This window comes from Miniopterus natalensis, chromosome 1 (assembly GCF_054644295.1).
Source record: "Miniopterus natalensis isolate mMinNat1 chromosome 1, mMinNat1.hap1, whole genome shotgun sequence".
Classification (NCBI taxonomy): Eukaryota; Metazoa; Chordata; class Mammalia; order Chiroptera; family Miniopteridae; genus Miniopterus; species Miniopterus natalensis.
In genome coordinates, this window is record NC_142081.1 from 69,619,813 (window position 1) to 69,642,617 (window position 22,805).

The 22,805-nt window shown below is 44.3% G+C and overlaps 1 protein-coding gene and 1 pseudogene across 1 annotated transcript; both read right to left on the bottom strand.

Annotated features, from left to right (window-relative positions):
• Positions 1–9,469: 9,469 nt before the first annotated feature.
• LOC107531683 (small ribosomal subunit protein eS25 pseudogene) lies at positions 9,470–9,845 on the bottom strand (annotated as a pseudogene).
• Positions 9,846–15,026: 5,181 nt separating this feature from the next.
• LOC107531684 (chymase) lies at positions 15,027–17,809 on the bottom strand. The gene is given in 7 exon segments (XM_087815156.1): positions 15,027–15,164; positions 15,540–15,745; positions 15,748–15,793; positions 16,019–16,034; positions 16,036–16,146; positions 16,893–17,043; positions 17,719–17,809. Coding segments are annotated over 7 exon segments (759 nt in total).
• Between the last annotated feature and the right edge of the window lie 4,996 nt (positions 17,810–22,805).

A 22,805-nucleotide genomic window follows, 5' to 3' on the forward strand; every position in this document is an offset into this window, starting at 1 on the left:
ATCTTTGGCAAACCACGGCCTCCCGCCAGGCGTGTGCGTCCTCCCGGAAGCGCTTTCCAATTGCGAAGTGGGCGGGCTTGAGACTGGGCGTGGCTCTGTCCCGCGACCCGGAAGAATTCTCAGCAAAGGCGAGGCTTGGCTCGGATGGAGAGTGTGCGGTTTTGGGGGCAGTCGGGGGAGGGGCTGGAAGAGTGGGGGCGGAATTGACCCGGGGGCGGGGAGAGCAGGGGAGGCGGCGGAGAAACGCCCTTTACTTAAACCCGAAGCTGCTCAAACCACCAGCTTCTGGAGGTCCATTGCGCTTGGTGGGTCAGTCATCCAAAACACTCCATCCACCCTTACAATGGATTTCTTTTTACCTGGCCTTTAATTTTTCTCTCTCTTTGTTCGGGCCTCTTCCTATGGCATTTAAACATTCTAAGGTTTCCTCATCTTAAAATAACCCTTCTCCAGGACTCTTTGTCCTCTGCTAATATCCCCTCTCTGTCCTTGCCTCACTGCCAAACTTCTCAAGTAAATGAGTGGTGCCCCTTTTCTACTTCCCAACTCATTGCGGCCTGGCTCTGACTTTATCATCGATTGCCTCTCTCGCAAAGACCACCAGTTTCTCCTGTGTCATTAAAACGAATGCCTAGTTTTCAGTCATTTTTCTTGAACTCCCTATCACTAGGCATGTGCTGACTCCTCCCTCCCTTTGGAAATGCCCCTCTCTTGGCCTCAGCGAAAGCCACACTCTCTTCTGGGGTTTTCTCCTACTTCTTTTCAGTCTCTGTTGCTTGCTTAGCCTCTAAGGTTTTAAAATGTTGGTATTCCTCACAGCTGGGTCCTGGTGTGGTAGGCAGTTAGAGGGCCCTGAGCAGAGCAAGGACATTGGGCTGGGTACAGAAGGTCACCAGGGTGAAAAGCCCCAGGTGCCTAGCAAAGGACAGTTGTAGGATGGGACCTCGCCCCCAGGGTGACTGTTCCTCCTCTAGCATGTCCAGTGGGTCATGGTATCTGGACCCCCTCTCCTTTCTTTCCTAGAGATAACATCTAGGTCTCAGTTGTATTTCAGCTCCGGGCCCAGAAAAGCAGCAAAACCAGACACTGCCCTCAGGACCAGCTGCATTGAATAATGACCCCCTGCCCTGGCACTGAGCAAACAATCAGTGGAGACCCCTGAACCTGAAAGGACACACTTGGAAAGCTGATGAATATTCTATTAAGATCTTCCCCTGGGACCTCCCCTAAAATCACCACCCTTAAAACCCTGAGGACTGAGAACCCAGTGTGCTGTCACTTCTGAGGGCATGCCATCGCCTTTCCCTTCCCCTTCCCCCTCCCCATCAGGCACGTTACCTTTACCTTCCTTACTCCCAAGTCCCTTCCTTTGCCTCTATAACTTGTTTCCTCAGCCCATTTCTTCTACGAATTACTTCTTCCACCTCTGTGATTTTATAAATAAACGTTCTCTTATAATTTGAGCCTTGACTCTGAATTCTTTCCTGGTCAGAACTCAAGTTCCGAGGTTGCTGAACCTGGTCTGGTCTGACCCCATGGGTCTAACACCTGGTGCCTTTCCCGCCCCGTATAATGCTAGGACCTTCCTCTCTTCCCACTATGTACTTTCTCCCAAGCACCTCCGTTGGTGATTTCAGTTAGCAGTTTTTCAGACTTGCCAAATCGTCTATGCAGCTTGAATCGCTACTCTGAGCTGCTGGCTCCTATAAAAACTTCCCACTAGACACCCGTCCTTGAATGTCTGAAACTCTGTTGATTTTACTTACTAAATTGCCCATCTATTTCTCTATCTCTGCTACTACCATTCTCTCCTTCAAGTTATTATCTAAATTTTTGTCTATGTTTCTGCAATAGTTTCCTACTAAGTTTTCCTGCTTCAGCTTGTTTTTCTCTCTCCTAACTGTTCCACACATTGCAAACTGAATTATGCTTTAAGAACATATGGAACACTATGGTGGCATATATATCCTTAAAAAACTTCAATTGCAAAGTTCCTGGATATGCTGGATAAAATTTAACACATCTCCATTTAAATAGATTGCTGAACTAGCTAGAAAATAAAGGAAATCCCAGAGACCAAAAACAAAGTGTGCGTTGGAACTGAGGCTACTTTGTGGTTGTTTGTCAGTTTCAGTAACCCAGAGACCTGGGTGACAGGAGTTGATGCCTGGGACCTAAGAAAGATTGGGACTGAGACACCTGCATAAAGTTCTTGGTGGGCTATATCTGCCGGGAAAAAGTGAACTTAAAATAGCCCACTAAGTATCAAAGAACATGGTCAGGAAATTTGTTGCTATAGGCTTGGCTCTTGTGTAGGGTTGGTTGTAAAAATACTCTTTTCTGCCTGGCCTGCATGGCTCAGTGGTTGAGTGTCAACCCTGGAACCAAGAGATCATGGTTCGATTCTTGTTCAATTCCCAGTCAGGGCACATGCCTGGGTTTCAGGAGGGGTCCCCAGTAGGAGCCTGCAGGAGGCAGCTTCATTGATGTTTCTATCTATCCCCCTCCCTTCCTCTAAAAATCAATAAAAACATATTTTAAAAATAGTCTTTTCTGAGAAGTTGTGTCTATTGGCCTGTCCTCATACAGTTTTGGAGTTTGAACTCATTGTTACCTGCTTGGTCTAGGAAGCCCTAAGCTAAGAATTTAAGTGTACCAGATAGGAGTAAATGTAAACCCTCGGTTTCACAGGATCCCAATAGATAAAACCCTGCCAAGCATGAGCACACATTCCAAAATTACAAAACACAGGAAGACTACTCTGAGGAGGAGTCAGCAGAAACAATACACAACAGAGTTAAACCCAAAAGGATTTCAGATATTAGAATTTTTGAGGTGTAGAATACAAAACTACCAAGTCTAAAATGTTTAAAGGAGGAGATACTAAAAACATAACAAAAAGACAAGATACCATAAAAATTCCAGCAGAATTGATAAAGAACCAATTCAAAGTGAGAGAGTCTAATTTTATTTGGTATTTCAGAAGACAAGAGGCATTGAAGGGGGTAGAGAAAATACTTGAAGAGATAACAGCTGATTATTTACCCAAATTAATGAAAGATATGAATACTCAGATTCAGTAAGCAAAATAAATCTCAAGGAGAATAAATAAAAATAAATTCATGCCTAGTCATATCATAATAAAAGTATACAACAAAGACAACAGACTTTAAAAGTAGGTGGAAAGAAATCAGATTATCTGTAAAGAAATAACAATTAGAGGGACAACTGACAACCTCAACTACAGCAATATAAGCCAGTGGTACAATACAATAATACCTTCAAATGCTAAGAGAAAATAAACAACCTAGAATTGTTTACCAACAAACTGGCATTCAGAATGAAGATAAAACAAGGATACTTTTAGATAAGCAAAAAATGAGACTTTACCATCATCAGACTTCTAAACTGTCAGATAAAAAGAAAATTATCTCAAAAGGAGATGAAGAGAATAGTGATTAAAATGTTGGTAAAAAAAAAAAGTTGGTAAACAAATGGATAAATATAAACAAATATTGACCATATAAAGCAACAACAATAATAATTAATTTGTGGGTAAAAATGAAAACAGAATTAAAATATCAGTCATGACTGCCCAGGCGCCTTGCTGCAGCCTGGCACTTGTATTTATATATTGCTGTTAACAACTTATCTCAAAACCTAGTGGACTGAAACAACAATATTATCTCATACGATTTCTGTGAGTTAGGAATCGGGGAGCAGCTTAGATAGGTGGCTGTGACTCATGGACTCTCATGAAATTATGGTCAAGACAGCAGTTAGAGCCGCAATTATCTGGAGACTTGGGGGATCCTTTTCCAAGATGGCTCACTCAAATGGCTGTTGGCAGGGGGCCGTGTTTCTTGTTGGCTGTTGGTAGAAAACCTCAATTTCTTGCCACTTGGGCCTCTTCATAGGGCTGCTTGACGTCTTTACGAGGGGGCAGTTGGCTTCCCCAGAGCAAGTGATCTAAGAAAGTGATAACGAGGAGAAGGCCTCAGTGCCCTTAATGATCAACCTAGTCTCAGAAGTTACATACAGTCACCGTTACTGTAATTTGTTTGTTAGAAGTGAGTCAATAAGTCCATGGGGAGGGGAATTTGGCTCTAATTTTTGAAGAGAGGAGTGTCAAAGAATTTGTGGCTATGCTTTAAAAGCACCACAAGCTCTGTGGGACAGTTAGGGTTTCATTGAGAGGCTTTCAGTCTCTAGGCGATGCCTGGGAATTGTGGCACAAGACTCCTGTTTTCAGATACCCTTCTGCTTCTCTGGGTCGAGCATCAATCCCTACCTCCCTAGCTGGGTTCCTTTTCAGAGAACACAGGCAGCATTTATAATCTAGTTCTGTTTTCTCCAAATCTCTTCTAACTCCTCCCCCAAGCCCAGGAAAAGCTGTGCTTTGGGCAACTGCTCTGATGTCATAGCCTGTTTCTTTTCTACTCTTTGATTGTAGAACAAATTCTATGCTTAGTCTTTCAAGATCCAGCTTGATGGAACATTCAAGTATTTTCTTCTCTCAATAAAACCTTGCTCTTGCAAGTGAATCTCCTATTTTCCAAGCTATTATTTAGATATGGAATGAAATAACTTTATTTTGAGATTCAAAGCTAAGGCTTATTTTACTTGTTTTTTTATATTGCAGAGAGAAGAGGAAGTATTGAGAGGGGAAGATACATTGACTTCCTGCATGACTGAGTCCAAGTGCTCTAATGTCATTCGGAATCCACATCTTTCTAGTTGTAAGCTCTTCTTTTTTGTAGTTTGTCTTCATTTCCCCACTTTATGGCAAGGATGGATTCTTGATTTCTAATTCCAGCAAAAATTTCAGAATTTGACTCTCCTTGGGCTCTGCAATACTACTTGCCAAATGCTATTCAAATAATCATTTCACATGGTTTCCAATTAAAATATGGTAGAACCAACAAACCAACCAAAATCTTAATATGGAGACAATAAGTCTTGAACCCCCTGACTTGGGGTTGTGGTGATAAAAGCAGTGTTCCTGAGCCTCTCCCTCTGTGGAGAGGCCAGCTCTTGTCCTGGGCTATACCTTCTCTTCTCCCCCCTCCATGAAAACTTCTAGATGTCACTCTCTCTAGTCAGACCCCTATCTAGACATCTATTCACAGTAGGACGTTATTCTCACCGCCAGTATCAGCTCCACCTTCTTCTGCTCTTGATCTGGAACTGCTGTGAAGATCAAGTGCTCTTGAAATCTCTCTGCTTTTGGTTTCCAGAGCAATAAGTGAGAAGTGAGCTAAGGATTGCCCTTCTCTGTGCTCTGTCGGTGCTGGAGTGTGTGTGTGTGTGTGTGTGTGTGTGTGTGTGAGAGAGAGAGAGAGAGAGAGAGAGAGAGAGAGAGAGAGACTGATAGGTAGAGGGGTAGAAAGAGAAAGAAGAGGGGGAGAAAGATAAGAGAGATATATTAGTTTTTGGTCAGGCTGAAAGGAAATGTTCAGTATGAGCAGCTCTTATACCACCAGAGGCCTCACTAGCCTAGAAATTCTATTTCCTACCCACTCAAAGGGAAGGCTGCAGGCTACAGACTGTTGCCAATGTTCAGGCTCTGGGCTGTAAAAATGTCCATCAGGAGGCTTTTCCTGGGTTTGTTTTTCCCCTGACCAACCAGTGTAGCAAGTAGAGGCAGGCAGGAAAAGTCAAGCCAATCCAGGTTGTAGAAATGGTTCTCCTATTTCATAGCTGGGTCATGAATTATTAAACAGGGGATCTGAAACCCTTAGTAGCATATGAGCAGCTTATGAGGGCTTATCTGATCAGCAGGGACTTAATGGGAAAATGGTCAATGGGACATAATTCCACAGTAAAAGAAGGATATGGTTAGGCAGATGAAAGTGAAGAGGCCCTCTATGTGGGGAAGACATAAATAATCTTAAAGTAAAAAATTATATAATGTTTATGGGAGGAGATCACATTCTCATGTGATTTTCAGAATCACTTTCACATACAGTAAGACGTTTGCTGATTTTATGATACCATGTACTCTCGGAAGTTGCTTTAGAAGACAGATCATTGCCCGATACATAAAACTTATTTATTCATTGGCCTTCTAGAACTATTTGACATTTTGGTGGGGGCTGGAATTCTGGAGTGAGAGAAGTGGTGAAAAGCAAAGTAGACTTTTATTACTCAAGGTTGAATGGAAGAAAGAATGAACCATGAATATAAAAAAATGGAGCACTCTCTCTGGTGGATCACCTGGCCAGTCTGAAGAGTAAAAGGTGAGGTTAGAGAAGTTGTTAATTAATTAATATTTATTTATTTATTTATTTATTTATTTATTTATTTATTTATTTATTTATTTATTTTAAAAATATATCTTTATTGATTTCAGAGAGAGGAAAGGAGGGAGAGAGAGAGAGATAGGAACATCAATGATGAGAGAGTCATTGATCGAGCCCGCAACCTGGGCATGTGTCCTGACCGGGAATCGCACCCCAATCACCTGGATACTAGGTGGACGCTCAACCGCTGAGCCACGCCTGCCCAGGCCAGAAGCTGTTAATTTAATATAAACTGTATTACTTGAGGAAACAAAGGGTGGAAAAGGTCTTATTAGGGTGGAAATTAGAGGTGATGTTTTTACTTAAAATTTGGGATGTGCAAATAGATTGCAACATAAACCAGGCCAGGTGTTAGCTGTAATTCCTTTAGTAATAGTGTTTACACCCAATTAAATCCAACATCCTTGTGGAAGAGTGAGATAACTGAGATAAAATAGGAAAATTAGTTAATGAAAATGGAAAGATAGAGTATTAAAAGGCAACAACCTGTAAGAACTCTGTAAATTAAAAAATAAAATTCCTGGATTAATGTTTCCAGGTACTTAAAATAATTCTCCTTAGTGATTAACCAGCATAGTCCAAGAGGCTGGCTGCTGCAGGTAAAAACACACCTTTTAAAAAATATAGTAGTCCGGGAGGTGTGGCTCAGTGGTTGAGCATAGACCTATGAACCAGGAGATTGTTGTTCGATTCTTGGTCAGGGCACATGCCCAGGTTGCAGGCTCGATCTCCAGTTGGGGGCATGCAGGAGGCAGCAGATCAATGACTCTCTCTCATCAATGATGTTTTTCTCTCTCTCTCTCTTTCTCCTGTCCTCTCTCTGAAATCAATAAAAATGTATTTTAAAAATATAGTAGAATAGGCTGGATGAGAGAAAAAGAGAAGTCAGTGAATAACAAGATTTAGGTGTTAACTAGAAATGAGATAACGAAAAAACTCAAGGGGACTAAAAACTAACTTAACAAAACCCCCAAACTTTGAAGTGCAGTGTAACATTAATGTAACTGAGTTATCAGAGTGACATACTCATGTAAGCAGGATCCCCGTCAGGGACAGAACAGTACCAGCCCTTCAGAAGCCTGCCTCCTATATATAAATATATATATATATATTTAAAATATATCTTTATTGATTTCAGAGAGAGGAAGGGAGAGGGAGAGAGAGATAGAAACATCAATGATGAGAGAGTCATTGATTGGCTGCAGCCCACAACCTGGGCATGTGCCCTGACCAGGAATCGAACCCCAATCTCCTGGATCCTAGGTCGATGCTCAACTGCTGAGCCACACCTGGCTGGGCCTGCCTCCTCTTAATTCCTGCTTTTTCCATCCTCAGCAAAGGTAACTGCTATCTTGACTTTTAACACCATAGATTAGTTTTTTCTGCTTCTGAACGCTATATAAATGGACAGACACAATAGGTCTTCTTTTCAGTCTGGCTTTATTTTCTTCTCTCAACATTGTGCTTGTGAGATTCATCCATGTCTTTATATTTTTATTGAGGTTAATGAGGGTAGTATCCCATGTGGTGTTACTGTACCGAAAACGTCTCTTTTCATTCTGTTCTTGATGGACTTTCTGGTTGTTTCCCAATATCAGGTTGCTATGAGCATTCTTGTTTGTGCTTTATGATGCAGATACGTCTTTTGGGTGTATTCCCAGGAGCGGAATTGGTATATCATAGGATATGTGTATTTTCAGTTTCTCAAAGTAGTTGAGTTGATTTAGTCTCCCTCTTGCCATGTATGAGAGTTTCTGTCACTTTCTTGCCAATATTTGATATTATTAATCTTTTAAAAACTTTTAAAAAATTGATTTTTAGAGAGAGAGGAAGGGAGAGGGATAGATAGAAACACCCATGAGAGAGAAATGTCATCGATTGGCTGCCTTCTGCACTCCCCTTTTTGGGGATCCAGCCAGCAAACCTGTCATATGCCCTGACAGGGAATCAAATGTGACCTCCTGGTTCCTAGGTTGATGCTCAACCACTGAGCACAATGCCTGGGCTATCAACCTTTTTAATTAGCCATTCTGGTGAAGGTATAGTGGTATTGTATTGTGGTTTTAATTTGTACTATCCTTATTACTAATGATGTTGGGTAGCTTTCATATGTTTGTTGGACATATGGATATCTTATTTTGTTAATTTCCTTTTCAAATCTCTTTAAGCTTTTATTGGGTTGTCTGATTTTTTCTTATTGATTGATAGGCATTATTTGTAAATCCTGCATATGAACCCTTTGTTGGTATATGTGGTACAAGGATCTTCCCCCACTCTGTGGCTTACCTTTTCACTCTCTTAAAGATGTGTTTTGATGACTAAAAGTCCTTCTTATAGTTCAGTTTAGCAAGTCATTTTTCCTTTAAGACAATTCTCAACTGGGGTGATTTTGCTCCCCAGGTAGGGTTATAAGATAAAACACATGACAACGAGTTAAGATAAACAATGAAAAAAATTTTAATGTAAGTATTTCCCAGGTAATATTTGGGACATACTTAGACTATTTTTTGTTGTTATTTATCTTAGATTTGAAGTCTGTTTTGTCACCTAATTTTGGCAATTAGACCCCCAGGGGACATTTGGAAATGTCTTGGAGACATTTTTGGTTGTCATACCTGGGGTAGTGGTGGCGATTGGCATCTAGTGGATAGGCCAGGGATGTTGTTAAATATCCTACAATGCCCAGGACAGTCCTCCACAACAGAAGTTTATCTGGTTCAAAATGTCAATAGTGCAAGGTTGAGAAAATTGCTTTACGGTTAGTGATTTTTGTGTGCCTTGAAGAAATCTTTCTAAACCCCAAGCTAATAAAGATACTCCTCTGTCACATCATCTAGAAGTCTTATTGTTTTACCTTTCACTTGTGGATCACCTGGAATTGATTTTTGTGGGTTTGTGAGATAGGGATCAAATTTCATCTTTCCCCATGGATATTCATTTGGTCCCTGTACTGAAATGATTTCTTTCTCACTGCTCTGTAGTTCCTCTATAAACTGAGTGTCCATGGATGAATATGTCTGTTTCTAAACTCTATTCTGTTTTATTGCTCTAATTGCTTGCCTTTGCATCAACATCATATTGTACTAATTACAGTAGTTTAATTTTTTATTTTTTTTGATTTAATAAAGTTTTATTTTTCAAAATGTACAGCTGGTGGGACCTGTTGTTTATGCATCTTCTCCAGCAGCTGGAGCATCCTCACCTTTGGTTTTGCTGGTGTAAATTATTTGAGCTCTGTGCTTTGAAACTAGTTTAATAGGTCTTTTACTAAGGAGGTCCTGAGGGGCTGCCCTGGCCAAGGAATGGCGGATTTTCAGCTGCTCAGAGACAACAGCTGGGGTTGTAAACTTATAGATGGAAACTTCCTTAGAGACTTTGTCATATGTTGCTTTGTCAAATAAGACTAGGTTGTTGAGCTTGTCCCGAACTTTGCCTTTGGACCATGTCTTTTTTTTTGGTTTTGCCCCCAGATTTGTTTACTGGGTCTTTGTCTTTCTTGGCCAACTTTCTGGCACCTTTCTTTTTTTCGTCCTTGGGCAGCATGGCAAAACTTCAGGAGCAGCTGCTACCACTGCAGCCTTGATAAGTTGTCGAACAAAAAGGCCAGTAGTTTTAAATAAATCCTGATGTTTAGGAGTATCTTAGATTAGGTTCCCCCAGAAACAGATCCTGCTACAATGATTTGAGTGCAAGTAGCTTAATTGTGATGTGACTCCTGTAAGCATCAACAGAGGAATGAAGTGAAACAGAAGGAAAGAAGGAAGGAAAATACAGGGGTGTTAATGAGCAGATTGCCACTGTGAGCAACTGGAGCTCCATCTTGCTTGGGACTACTGGGGGATGGTGATAGACGAGTCTCAGAGTTGTCGTCCCACCAGAACAGTATTATCAACCAGTTCCCATCCATCATGAACTGAGGCTGCTTTAGGGGCCATTTCTGGTTTGCTGTGGGCACTGGCTGAGCTGCTCCTGCAACCAAAGAAAGCTCTTAGGGAGAGGGTTTTGGATTATTGAAGTAAGAAGCCTTCTGGAGAGGCTCACTTCAGTGAGCGGTGATGGAATGTAGGGCACTAACAGTATCATCCACCCCCCTCCTTCTGAAATGATTTGATCCACTCCTGCCTTACAGTCAGTTTATTTCATCTGGACCTTGAAGAAGGTAGCGATCATTTCAATTATAACAACAGCAACAAAATATGTATATATTAGTAGATATAGATAAATAGATAGGCCGGCAGGCTGGAAATTCAGGTACGAGTGATGTTGCAGTCTTAAATACGAGTTTCATAGGGCTGCAGGCTGGAAGCTCAGGCAGGGTTTCTATGTTGCAGTCTTGAAGAATTTCTTCTACTTCAGGAAACCTCAGTCTTTGCTCTTAAGGCCTTCAACTGATTGGATGAGCCCCCCCCCCGCCCCCCCCCCCCCGTTATGGAGGTTTACTCAAAGTCTACCAATTTAAATATTAATTACATAAAAAAAAATGCCTTTATAGGGGCAGCTATAGTCCCTATTCTTGCTGTTGGTCCTGGGGTCATTATTAATAGTTATCTTTCTCCTTTAGTACTTTCCTACACCCATCTCCCCACGCTCCACTCCACCCCTTGGCCAGCATGTCTGTTGGTTTAGGTTGCTGCCCTATTAGGTTGCAAAGATATGACATGCAGAACAGTAGTAGCAATTGGGGCTGTAGTTGATGAAGCTTACAGTAGCCCATTGTCATTCGCCATGGTAAATCTAGCTTTCCAGGGCACCATCCCCTGCATGCTTTACATCTTTGAGGGTGCCACTAAACTAAGCCATTTCACCTAGGATGTTGCATTGCCTTCTGAGTTACCATTTTGGCCAGAGGTGGGGAGGCAGCTTCACAGGCTTTTCTACCAAAATGGACATTATTTCATGAATCAGAGAATCATTATGAGAGTCTTTCAGCTTCTAAGTACTGTATGTACATTCTAAATATGTACTCAGGGGTCAGGGAATTGACCACAGGCTGTGGGTCAAAGACTCAAATGACGCACTCTTAGATGGTTGTAGGTGAGGACTCCATTTGTTACTTGGCATCTACTAAGTCCCAACTCTAGGAAATGGGCCATGATTGCATTTCAGATCCCCAAGTATTAGTATCAGCTCAGGTCATGTATGGAAGAGCCCCCAAAAGTGCTAGATATTTTGTAGGTCCCTTTGGCAAAGGATTGGAAAAATATTTCCTGAAGTTCAGGTCAAGTGTAGTGGGAGGCCTTGAGGTGAGCAAGCCTCTCAGATGCAGACAGGGCAGTGAGGGACTAGAGAAACTGCTTATAAAATGCTGAACAAAGAGGGCAAGACACAAGTCAGAAGAGATGTCAAACACTTTATTCTCTTGAAGCTGTTAGCTGAGTATGATTAGTGTTACCTCACATTCCCCGGCATGGGAGTGGGTTCCCTCTCTGTGATGGAATGGTGGGGGAGTTAGGAGTGAGTTGTTACTGAGTGATCAAAAAAATATTGCTCTGGCTCCTGCAATAGCTCTGACCCCCGTGGTGGCCTCTGTCACCTAGGGCCAAATGTCTCCTTCTTGAGGGGTTTGCCTTTAAAAAAATAGCCTTTCTTGCTGCCCATGTAGAAGTGAATCACAACAGTAGCTTTCCTGGGTCAGTTACCACTCCTGCACCAAAAACTACTTTAGTATAGGCTTGAGAATCTAAGCTCAGTGATGTGACATTTCCTTTGTCTCCTGTCCTTGAAGAAGAACAGTTGAGGAGCCTGATGTATAGAGTTGCATGTGGCTTTAGAACTTTCAAACAAGTACATGGGAGGCAGAACAGGCCAAAAGACTCTATGGAAGGTTCCCTGAGGGGTTAGGCATAGGCTGGAAAAGGCCCTACCTCTCCAGATCCACCCTTCATCCTGCTCTGGGGCTCACCTTCTGGGCAGCCTCAACTTTCCCCTTGTCTTCTGGCTTTCAGTGGGGATTGGCCAAAGGAGCACTGGCAGGAGTTGGGGGCCAGGAAAAGAGTGAGACAGTGGAATTTTTTCACACAATCTCTCTGTGCCAGATCACTGGTTGCCTGTGAGTCCTTCTTCTACCATGGCCCTCAGCTCCTGTCCTGCAGCCACATCTAGAGCTAGTAGAGGCAGAGCTTCAATGTTTTTTCTGGGTTCCAGTAACCACTTCTTCCCCAGGTTCCTTCATGCCCAAGAGACAGTGGTGTTTCTCGTTCTTGCGTCACTCTTCCCTATTGGTTTCCTGTTACTCTGCCCCCTTTGCAAACAAATCCACCATTTGTTTGCATTTTCCTAAATTCTCCTGTGTGATTGTGCCATCTGTCATTGCTTGGACCTGACAGACAGACTCTGAAGATAAAGGCCCAAAGGACAGGTTGACCTGATTGTTTCACAGTCCAGAGCTGGGGTTGGCAATGGAAAACTTGCAGTTGGTTATGATACACTTTTCAGAACCAGCAGGCCCAGCAAAGACAAGCTCATGTGCAACGTGAAAATCAGAGAAGATTTTCATCAGGAAAAGTGTCATGAAAACTAGCAAAGATCTTAGCTTCCTGGCTACCCCTGCCCAATGATGCAACTACTAATGAGGAAACCAACCAAAGTAATGCAACCAACTCCTGTTCTGGGAGCCATGGTGTCTGATAACCCCAAAGCCATATTGCAAAACCAAAATGAAAAAACTTCAAACACTTCAACTATCCAAATAAGTTCAAAGTACTGAAAGGTTGAGTAAGGACAGAAGCCTTTCATCATTTAACAAAAAACATAGACCCAGTAAATAATGGTCTTAACCACAAATCACATAATCTGGGCAGAGATCTGTCAGTTTTGGCTTAATCCCTCTCTGGCTTGGGGGACTGAGGTGGGACCTGCAGTCATGGGATATTTTACAGTGAGAAGAGGAAATGTCCAGGGTCTTCCCAGGAAAAACAATCCTGCCTTAGAGCCTTCATACTGACACAGATCCCTCCCTTTTTGTTACACGCACAGCGCTGTGTCTTGGCATGTAGTCAGTACTCAGACAATGTGTTTTGACTTGAGCAGTTTAGCTGCTTTCTCTTTCCCTTATTTTAGGCTGAATTAAGGCATTGGGCCTTGGGTGGCAGGGCTCAGCAGTGTCCAGTTTGAGGTTCCCTTACAGTTGTTACTGTGAGTGGTTCTCCCAGCCGTGGATCTAGAGGGTCATGGGTCTCTTCTGTATTTTCTGTCTTGAGTCCTCTGTGCTCTGGTTCCACAGCCTTCTGGGAAGGTCTTTCTGGTTTATGAGCTCTCCATTTTCCCCCCATGCATACACGAAATACACATTTACAAAGTTGAGATTCTACTATCAGGAGATTTTTATATAGCTTTTACAAAGCATTACATTATATGGAATTTCCCCACATCATTAAATGTTTTTGAAAATAAATTTTGAATGAATTAAAAATATTCAATTCCATGAATTTACCATCTAAACTTTGTTCCACTCTTAAGATTTCTTTTTCATTTAAAAAAAATTTCTTAAATATGGTTTAATACTCTTCTCCATTTCTGTACATCACAACATCAAGATTTTGTTGCTTAGGATCCCTCTGTAGAGGCTTTAGAGAGTGCAAAAACTATGGTTTTTACCCTTTAATAATGATGTGTTTTCAGGATTTCATTTTTTTATTATTAAAAATGCTGAGGTTAAACTCTTTATTTATAACTCTTTGTGTATATCTCTGATTATTTATTAAAGACAAATTCCTAGAAAGAGTTCATGCGATGGAAGGGGTTCACCATACCTTCAGAGAGGAGTGCTATCAGCTGCAGGCTCCTGTGTGTCTGTCCCTTTCCTGCCCTGTTTTCTCTCCTCCAGCCAGTCCCTCAGCTGGCAAGAGTTTGTGTTGTTCGGACTCTAGGATTTTGACTTCCTGCTGGTTTGGGTGTAGCCTTTTGTGGCAGGGTGTTGCTTATGCAGAATTTGTAATGCTGTCTCTCCTCTTATCTGCTCCAGGTATCTGTTTTGCAGCAATGAGTGAGAAGTAATCTACATCTCAGATTAAAGCCCTGCAGATGGTAGATCTTTTCTTATCGAGGTGGATCCTATATGGTACTAACTGCTTTTTCTATATCACATATCTAAACCATGTCCCATCCATCCCCCATCCCCCTAGGGGACATCTAACAATGCCTGGAGGTATTTTTTGTTGTCACTACTTGGTGGTGGAGGGGGTTGTTACGGGCATCAAGTGGGGAGAAGTCAGGGATGCTGTAAACATCGTACAACTTGCTTGCAATTCAAAATGTTGTTAGTGATTCTGAATACTCTTAAACTAAATCTTGGTATAGGGTTGATAATTAAGGCAAGGAAGAATCTGGTGTAATTTCTTGTTTAAGTTGGAAATATGGATCCTGTCTCTCAGGGAACCCCTTTCTCTTCTTTCTCTAGTTTTTTCTTTATTATTTTCTCTGTCTCTCTTTCACACACCTATACACCCACCTCTTAAAGCTTATACGCTGCCTGGGCTGGGTATCAGGTTGCTCTGTGCAGGGAGAAGAGAGCAGTAGAGGGAGAAGACACACACACATGTCTGGAACTTGAGTCTTTATCGAGGTTGATTGAGAGTTTTGTGACCTAGAGGAACCTTCTTGAGGATTAGGGGTGTGGCAAAACTTTAGCAGGAACCAGAAGCAACACTGTTCGGAGTATGTGGTACAGAAAAACCTGCTCAGGTCTGGTTCAGATTTCCTCTTGGGCTGGCCCAGACTCCAGGGTCAATTCTCCTTCAGGACCTTATTGATCCAGGGCTGGTAATGGGAGATCCAGGTTAAGACAAAAGGGAGCTTCTCTTGTCCATAGGAGACAATGCCCTCGGCCACCCCAGAACACAGAAGAGGGCCACCTGAGTCTCCCTGTAGTGTGGGGTGGAAGAGAGAGAGCAGAAGGTGAGTCAGGGAAGTAATTCACTGCTGCTGGTGGGTTCCAACTGAGTCACAGTCAGACTTAGGGTTAGACCCAGGAGCCCTGGCTCCTCACGGAGTTATATGTCTTGGTCTGCCGCCCCTTCTTCTTTTCCTTATTGTTATCCTATTTAGCAGACCAAAGGGTGGTTAGAGACTGCACAGGGCCATGGGAGAATGGATCCATGGAGGGACAATTCCAGTTGCCTCAGCACTTTGATCTCAAACCCTATAATTTGTTGACAATCTTTTGACCCCATTTCACTCCAGGGGATACCTGGACCCTGAACAATGATTTGTGGAAAAGAACCCTAGTCTAGGGATTACCTTAAATGCAGATTTTGTCTTTTTGGGATTGCCCATGCACAGCTGGAGACTGTGGTCAAAAGTTCTGAAGTGTCTGCAGGCCTGGGGATCCATGAGTCTCAGCTTCACCTCTTGCAGAGTGTTGGAGCCTGATTTCTCCACTTCTATTATTCCCCAGCCAGCCACTCGGCACATTCTCCCAGGTGGGTCGAAACTGAACTGGACAGAAGGGGGAATGTCCCCACCGCCAGGGTCAGGTTGGCTTTCTCATTCAACTGTGAAGGGAATGAGGGGCTGTCTGTGCTAGAGATGGGTTAGGATGCAGTTGGAAGCAATCAGGGAGGGAGAGAGCAGTTTGCTTCACAACAGAGCCACATCTAGTGTTGAGTTGGAGGGATGTGCAGTCCAGAGGCAGGTTGGGAAAATTTCAGGGCAATAGGGACCTGAAGGAGAAGCCTAAGAGAACAGAAAGTGAAGAAGGGGAAGAAAGATGTTGTCACCTTTAGTAACATGATGAGCAAGACTGTAATCAAATTTTGGATGAGGGAATTGTTTTGTGACCTCAAGCTTCTGCCATGTGTCTTCTTTCTTTGTTATGTTATGGGCTCCAAGGGTAACCATTATACGCCTGTTGTGAGGGAGAAGGAAAGTCAAGGAGAAGAGTGACAGTTTCGGGTTTCTCCTGAGATGTACCCTTTCTAAGATAAGGGGACTGGAGTCTCTCAGTAGGTCACAAGACTCTACCCACTCCCTCTTTCCTGGGCCACTGTGGCATTTAGGGGCTCAGGTTTTACTCAAGGAAGGCTTTTCCCAGGGAACAGAGACAATTTCTAAGACTCTTAGGAATTGCCGGGGACAGAGCAGGCCATGGAGGACCCAGGGGGCAGGGTTAGCACTTCCTAATTCAGGGAGTGCTATATGAGGGCCAGCCCTCTGGAGCAAGAGATATCAGAGAAAAGAAGTGGTGGGGTCTCAGGTGGACTCTGTTTCCTGCTTCCCATGGAAAGAATGGGTTCAGGTCCCTGAGAACTAAGGGCTAGTGTTCTTGGAAAGAACAGAGAGGAAGTGGCCCAGAGAACTGGGTAGGGCCCCAAGAAGTGAGTTGGGCATCTTATGTGCTGGGATTTGGGAGGGGAGAGCTACTTTTAGAGGAGAGATGCTTGGATGAGGTCTCCTATTCCTTAGTAGGTGAACTGAGTGCACAGTGATTGAGGATCAGGACATCCATTCAATTATGAGAACAATTTCCTTAGTCCAATTCTTGCCTCTCCTTAAAGTGACCCAGACCCAGGAGCCGCTCCTCAGGCGTGTCCCTAGTTGTTACCCTGGATGTTTATCTACCAATTGGAGATAAACAGGACCCTGTTGTCTCACCTTCCTGCACAGTGAGCAGCCGTCAGCACAAAGTTCCGTCTTATCAGGAAACCACCACAGTACACCACTTTATTCTGGGGAGTGACAATTTCCAGGTGGGCCATGTAGGAGCAGGAGTGAGGCTTGCATTCTGTGTTCCTGATAATCTCCCCTGGAACAGAGAATCACAGGCCTGAACACAGACATTGGTACTCTCTCCAGAGAATGCACAAGCTGGGTTAAAGCTCAGAGAGGCCTCCCTTGAATCTCATCCTTACCCTGTATTCTGCCCATCTTTCCTCTCAGGTGTCTCTAGTATCCACTTTCCCCAGGCACAACCTCCTACATGAATTCTCATCCCTTCCTTCAGGCACAGTAGCCAACCAGCCTTAGATGCCACTCAGGCATTTTCCACCTCAGATTTCCCCCACTCCCATTCTGCCCCTGTCTCAACCCTCCTCTGTCACCTTGCAGGACAAGCTCTATAGGTTTCTGTCTTGACCTCCTCCACAGCCCATGAGCTGTGTCACAAGAGGGCCAAATTATAAGGTAATGTGTAGCCCCATAGCTCAGAAGGTGAAGAGAACATAGGACTTTATACACATGATCACACATGTTAGAGAAGATACCGCTTTTCCTCCCAACTGCTCTGGAGTGTTCCTCAGTCAATAGAGGGTTCCTTGTTCCTGGAACTACCATAGGCTGCAGAGAATGGGTGGGTGCATCCCAAGAGGAAACATCACCCTGGACCCTTGAGAGATCCTGCCCCTCTCCTGTTTAAGAGTCAGCTATATTCAGACAAAACTTTGTTTTAGGAGCTGATCCTGAAACTTCCAGAGGGGAAGACCCTCAGACTCATCAGCTTCAGATCTGGAGCATAGAAGGAAGAACAGCAGGGGGAGAGGAAGATGACCCATTTTCTCAGAGAGGCTGCCCATGGCAGGTGCTGCTTCTGTTTTCCAGTTATGAGCTTTAGAACTTCGAGCAAGAGAAGAAGGGGCAGGGCTGGTAACCACAGGAACTGGTGGTCATGTTTTATTCTCTCATTCTAAGCTGGCTTGCTTTTTGATCAGAAGTTCCCCCAGAGTTGCCCTTTGTTTTGCTAAAGGTGAAGTTGAAGCCAGAACTCTGAAGTCCTGGCTTCCAGGATGAACTCTCCACCATGGTGCCTTATCTGGAGTGGGTTGGGTGGGATCATGTCTTTCCCAGTTAGGGCAGTTTGTTAGAGGCCTTTCAGAAGCATCGGTAAGGGAGATTTATTACACTGAGCATTCAGAAGCATATTTACTTTTATGGCTCTAGCCTGTAGTAGGAAATGCATTTTGCAAAAAGACTCAATGCCATGCATGTTTTGTGTGAGTACATGAGCACAAACATACACACGGGCTCTAGCTGGTTTGGCTCAGTGGTTAGAGTGTCAGTCCACAGACTGAAGAGTCCAAGGTTCGATTCTGGCCAAGGGTGTGTACCTGGGTTGCAGGATCAATCTCCGACCCCAGTGGGGGCAGGTCAGGAGGCAACCAGTAGATCTGTCTCTCTTACATTGATGTCTCTCTCTTCTCTCTCCCCCTTCCACTCTCTCTGAAAAGCAATGGAGAAAATATCCTTGGGTGAGAATTAAAAAACAAACAACAGACAAACAAACAAAAACATACACATGAGTCAAAAGTTTCAGGAAACAATATTTATTTTTATCATGTACAGTGCTCTGTTAGTTTCCATTCCATTCCATTCCATTCCATTCCATTCCATTCCATTCCATTCCATTCCATTCCATTCCATTCCATTCCATTCCATTCCATCCATCCCATTCCCATTCTATTCCATTCCATGTTAAAATGTGAGCTGTACCCACTTACAGGATTTTTGCCTGTAATTTGAGAAATGATCTGAAGCTCTTGCTTCCTCTGAATCAAATGTTCATTGGCAGAAGAAGAGAGAGGTCCAAGGAGAGTAGATGGGGGAAGGGAACATACCCTGTTTTAGGACTTTACATACATTATCTCAAGAGCAAATGGGATTGGAATTAGCATTTTTTGAGAGCCTATGCATATCATTTATTGTCATTACTCTTTGATATATTTTCATCACAATCCAGTGAAGTAGGTATTACTATTTTAATTTTATGTATCTACTACCCAGGCTTATGGTTCAGAATTAGACTTTCCTGATTCCAAGTTAAGGCCCCTTTCTGCTCTACCATCAAAGGGAAATAGAGAAGTTGAGTCCTGCCAGTGGGGATGTAGATGTAGAAGGACGTTTGCTTTTGGGGGACTGGGGTTTTCTACTCTTCCATTAGGAATCTAGTTAATTTTTTTGAAAAAGAATACAGATGTCAGTATCTGAGTTTTTTTCTGTAACAACCTTGGGAAATACCATTACTGTCACTTTATAGATGTAGAATTGAGACTCGGACACATACACATGACCAAGATGACACAAGTCATAACTATCATAACTGGGTTTCAATGGGAGGGAATGACCTTCAGGTTGTTTGGTTGTGAGAACTGGCTGTGACTACAGTGAAGGAGCTGTTGTGCCCGGGCCGACCCTACAGAGCAGAACTCACTTTAGCAGGGCCCTGGTGCCTGCAAAATCTGTCCTTTGAATGTGTCATTTGTGGAGATGGTTGGGTAGTGCGCTGGTGTGGTTTGAAGCTGGCCACCAGGTGGTGTTGGTTCTGGGGTTCCTTGGGAGGTGCAGGCCAACATCAGCTGCTGCCTGCGCCCTGCCTGGGGCCACTTGGTATGAGCTACAGAGTGATTTACATATGGCTGCCACTTGTGCTGGGATTTGATGGAGGTCTCCGGAAGAGGCTAAGCTGTGAACTGAGGCTGGGTCCCTCTAGTGTAGGTCTTGGGGCTGCTTAGCAAGAGGTGTGGGTCATGCTGAGGCCAGGTGATGCTTGTTTGGGTTCATGAAACATTGAGAGATTTTAGGGAAGTCCACAGCATGAGCCAAGACAGGTTGTTTGTATAGAAAAGTCACTGGAAGTGGCTTGGGTGGATCTACAAGTTGAATGGGGCAGGGCCTCAGGGAATCACCAAGGTTGGGAGAACAATGTGGGCTTGGTTGAAGGAGACTCAGGTATGGCGCCTGCCTATGCCTGCTGTGGAAGGAGTCAGCAAAGGAACAATGACCTCTGCCAGCACTTCTGCCAGCACAAAACTGCTCCTCCAGCCCTCACCCTGAAGCCAGACAATTCAGTTCCTTTCTGAGTGTCGCTGGTGCCTTTTGAGCTGCCACCCAGCGCTGGAGCTCAGAGTGAGTGAGTGCATCAGCAAGGAAGTTTGTGCACTGGCTGTTTAAGAGGGACTGTCTGGGCCCTGCTGGGTGTGGCTCAGCGCTTGAGCATCGACCAAGATCCAGGTGATCGGGGTTCGATTCCCGGTCAGGGCACATGCTCAGGTTGTGGGCTCGATCAATGACTCTCTCATCATTGGTGTTTCTAGCTCTCTCTTTTCCTCTCCTTTCCTCTCTCTGAAATCAATAAAGATGTATTTAAAAAAAAGAAAAAAAAAGAGGGACTGTCTGGGATCTAGCAGCCCTCCGTCTCACTCAGACACCATCTAGCTAAATTTCACAGCCAGGGTTATGGGGACTTTTCTTTCAGGCACTGGAACCCAGGGGCATGGAGCTTGGTGTGGGGCTGGGACTCCTGGCTCCTCAGGGGAGACCTCCACAGTCCAGCTATCCCTCCTGATCTTTAACCACTACACGTGGGTGTGGGGCCAGCTCGTCTGCGTCTCTGCCCCTCCTACCACTCTCAAGGTGGTTTCTTCTTAGTTATGCGTTCTGTTCAGCTAGCCTGCAGGCAGTTCTCAGTGACAGTTGTTCTGTAGTTTAGTTGTAATTTTGACGTGGTCATGGGGGGAGGTGAGTACAGTGTTTACCTACTCTGCCACCTTGACCCGAAGCCCCTGATATTTCTAGTTTCCACTTACTATCCCTGCACTAGGCAGGAAAGTCCTAGAGTGCCCCTTCTCATTAGTTTGGCAAAGCACAGTTTCTCCTGTAGACTCTGCAATGCTACCCGCCCCTCATCACTCTCAGCATCAGTCAGTTGGGCCCACTCCTTGGTTCATCATCTTGTGCACCTCAGAACTAACATTGTAGCCATGAGGGTCTTATCTTTGCAGGGTGGGCTGCAGGAGAGACAACTGTTATTTCCATCTTATATTCTTAGCTGCAAGAAGATTCCTTTGTTTACTGAATGGAAAATGCTGCCCAGCTGCAGATATGATTTTGGTAAGGCTGTTGGGGGAGAGTGAAGAGGCTAATTATGTGAAACTAATGAGATAGGAGGTGTAAAGATTCAAAAGTACAGGGTAGGGCCAACCCTCCAGGTGTAACTTGGGGAGTGTTGTTAATGCTTCTATCTAACCATATTTGGGGGGAGAAAATAAGCACTACAAGCTAGGTGGCTTAAAACAATAGAAATTTTTCCTCTCTCAGTCTAGAGACTGGAAGTCTCAGATCAAGGTGTCTGCAGAGTTGGTTCTTTCTGCAAGCTATGAAAAAGAATCTGTCCCATACCTCTCCCCTAGCTTCTGGTGGCAGTCCTTGGTGGTCCTTGGCCTGCAGATGCATCATTCAATCTCTGCCTTTGTCATCACATGGCCTTCTCCCTGTGTGCGTCTCTCTCCTTTTCTTATAAGGACACTACCCATACTGGATTAAGGACCCACTGGACTCCAGTTTGACCTCATCTTAACTCTGCAATGACCCCATTTCCAAATAAGGTCACATTCTGGGGCACTGGGACTTAAGACTTCAATATGATTTTTGGAGGGTCACAATACAACCCGCAACAACTCCTTCAGTATATACATGTGCCAAACCACTGCATAGTGCATGACTATATGGGGGTAATAGTTGCCAGGGAAACTGTGGGTGCAGGAGGACAGCAGGCAGGGTAGGATGGGAGGAGGAAATGCTTTCCTGTTGGGCTTTTGGACCTGGGCCCCAACCATCTTGGCCCCAGGAGCTAGTTGTTTAGCGTTTATTTCCTGTTTGCCACCCTCAGCTGTCCCGAGGCCCTCTTCCCACGAGTTTGGGCAAAGCCCTCTTATCTGAACCATTTCTCCTGATGACCCTGTGATGGTGAGACTTTATCACTCTTGCTGTGGGTCAGGCGGGCACACTCTGTGGGCCTACCCTCTGCATGGCAGAACTAACACTGCAGTGACGATGATGTGCTTATCTTTTCTGGGTAACTGCTACCAACTGCTTTTTCCACACCAAGGGACCATGTGATGCTTGTTTGGTCTTCTGTGGTGGCTGTGCTGGAGTCATTAATTTCTTGGGGTCCAATTCAGCCTGTGGGTTCAGGCAAGCTCCCCACAGTCTCCACTGTCCCTGCTACTTCTTGGGGGCCAGGCTGACATGACAGGCTTTTCTATACAAACAACCTGTCTTGGCTCATGCTGTGGACTTCCCTAAAATCTCTCAAAGTTGCATGAACCCAAACAAGCAGCACCTGGCCTCAGCATGACCCACACCTCTTGCTAAGCAGCCCCAAGACCGACACTAGAGCTGTTCTCCCTTCCCCCTCAGGACTGTGCCCTTTGGGGTATCTGGGGCTTCAGTGAGCTGAACCAGCCCCTTTCCTGTTGGGGGTGGTGCTCTTAGCCTGCAGGAGAGGTAGGCATGCTCCGCCCCTCCTTTCCCAGATGAGGTTGGCTGATCTGAGAGGATGCTCATTTCAAACTCTCCACAATGCAGACTCAATGCTTTCACTGGCCTGTCTCCCCAATGCAAGCCAGGAAGGTGGACGCCTGATCAGCAATCAAAAACAAAAACCCACAAAGCAACACACAGGCAGAGAATCCTCTCTGTGAGGTCCCAGCACCCCCACACCTTGGACCAAGCAGAGGGGGATCACAAAGTCAACCCCACACAGCCCCCTGCACAGCTGATCTCAGTAAAGCTGGA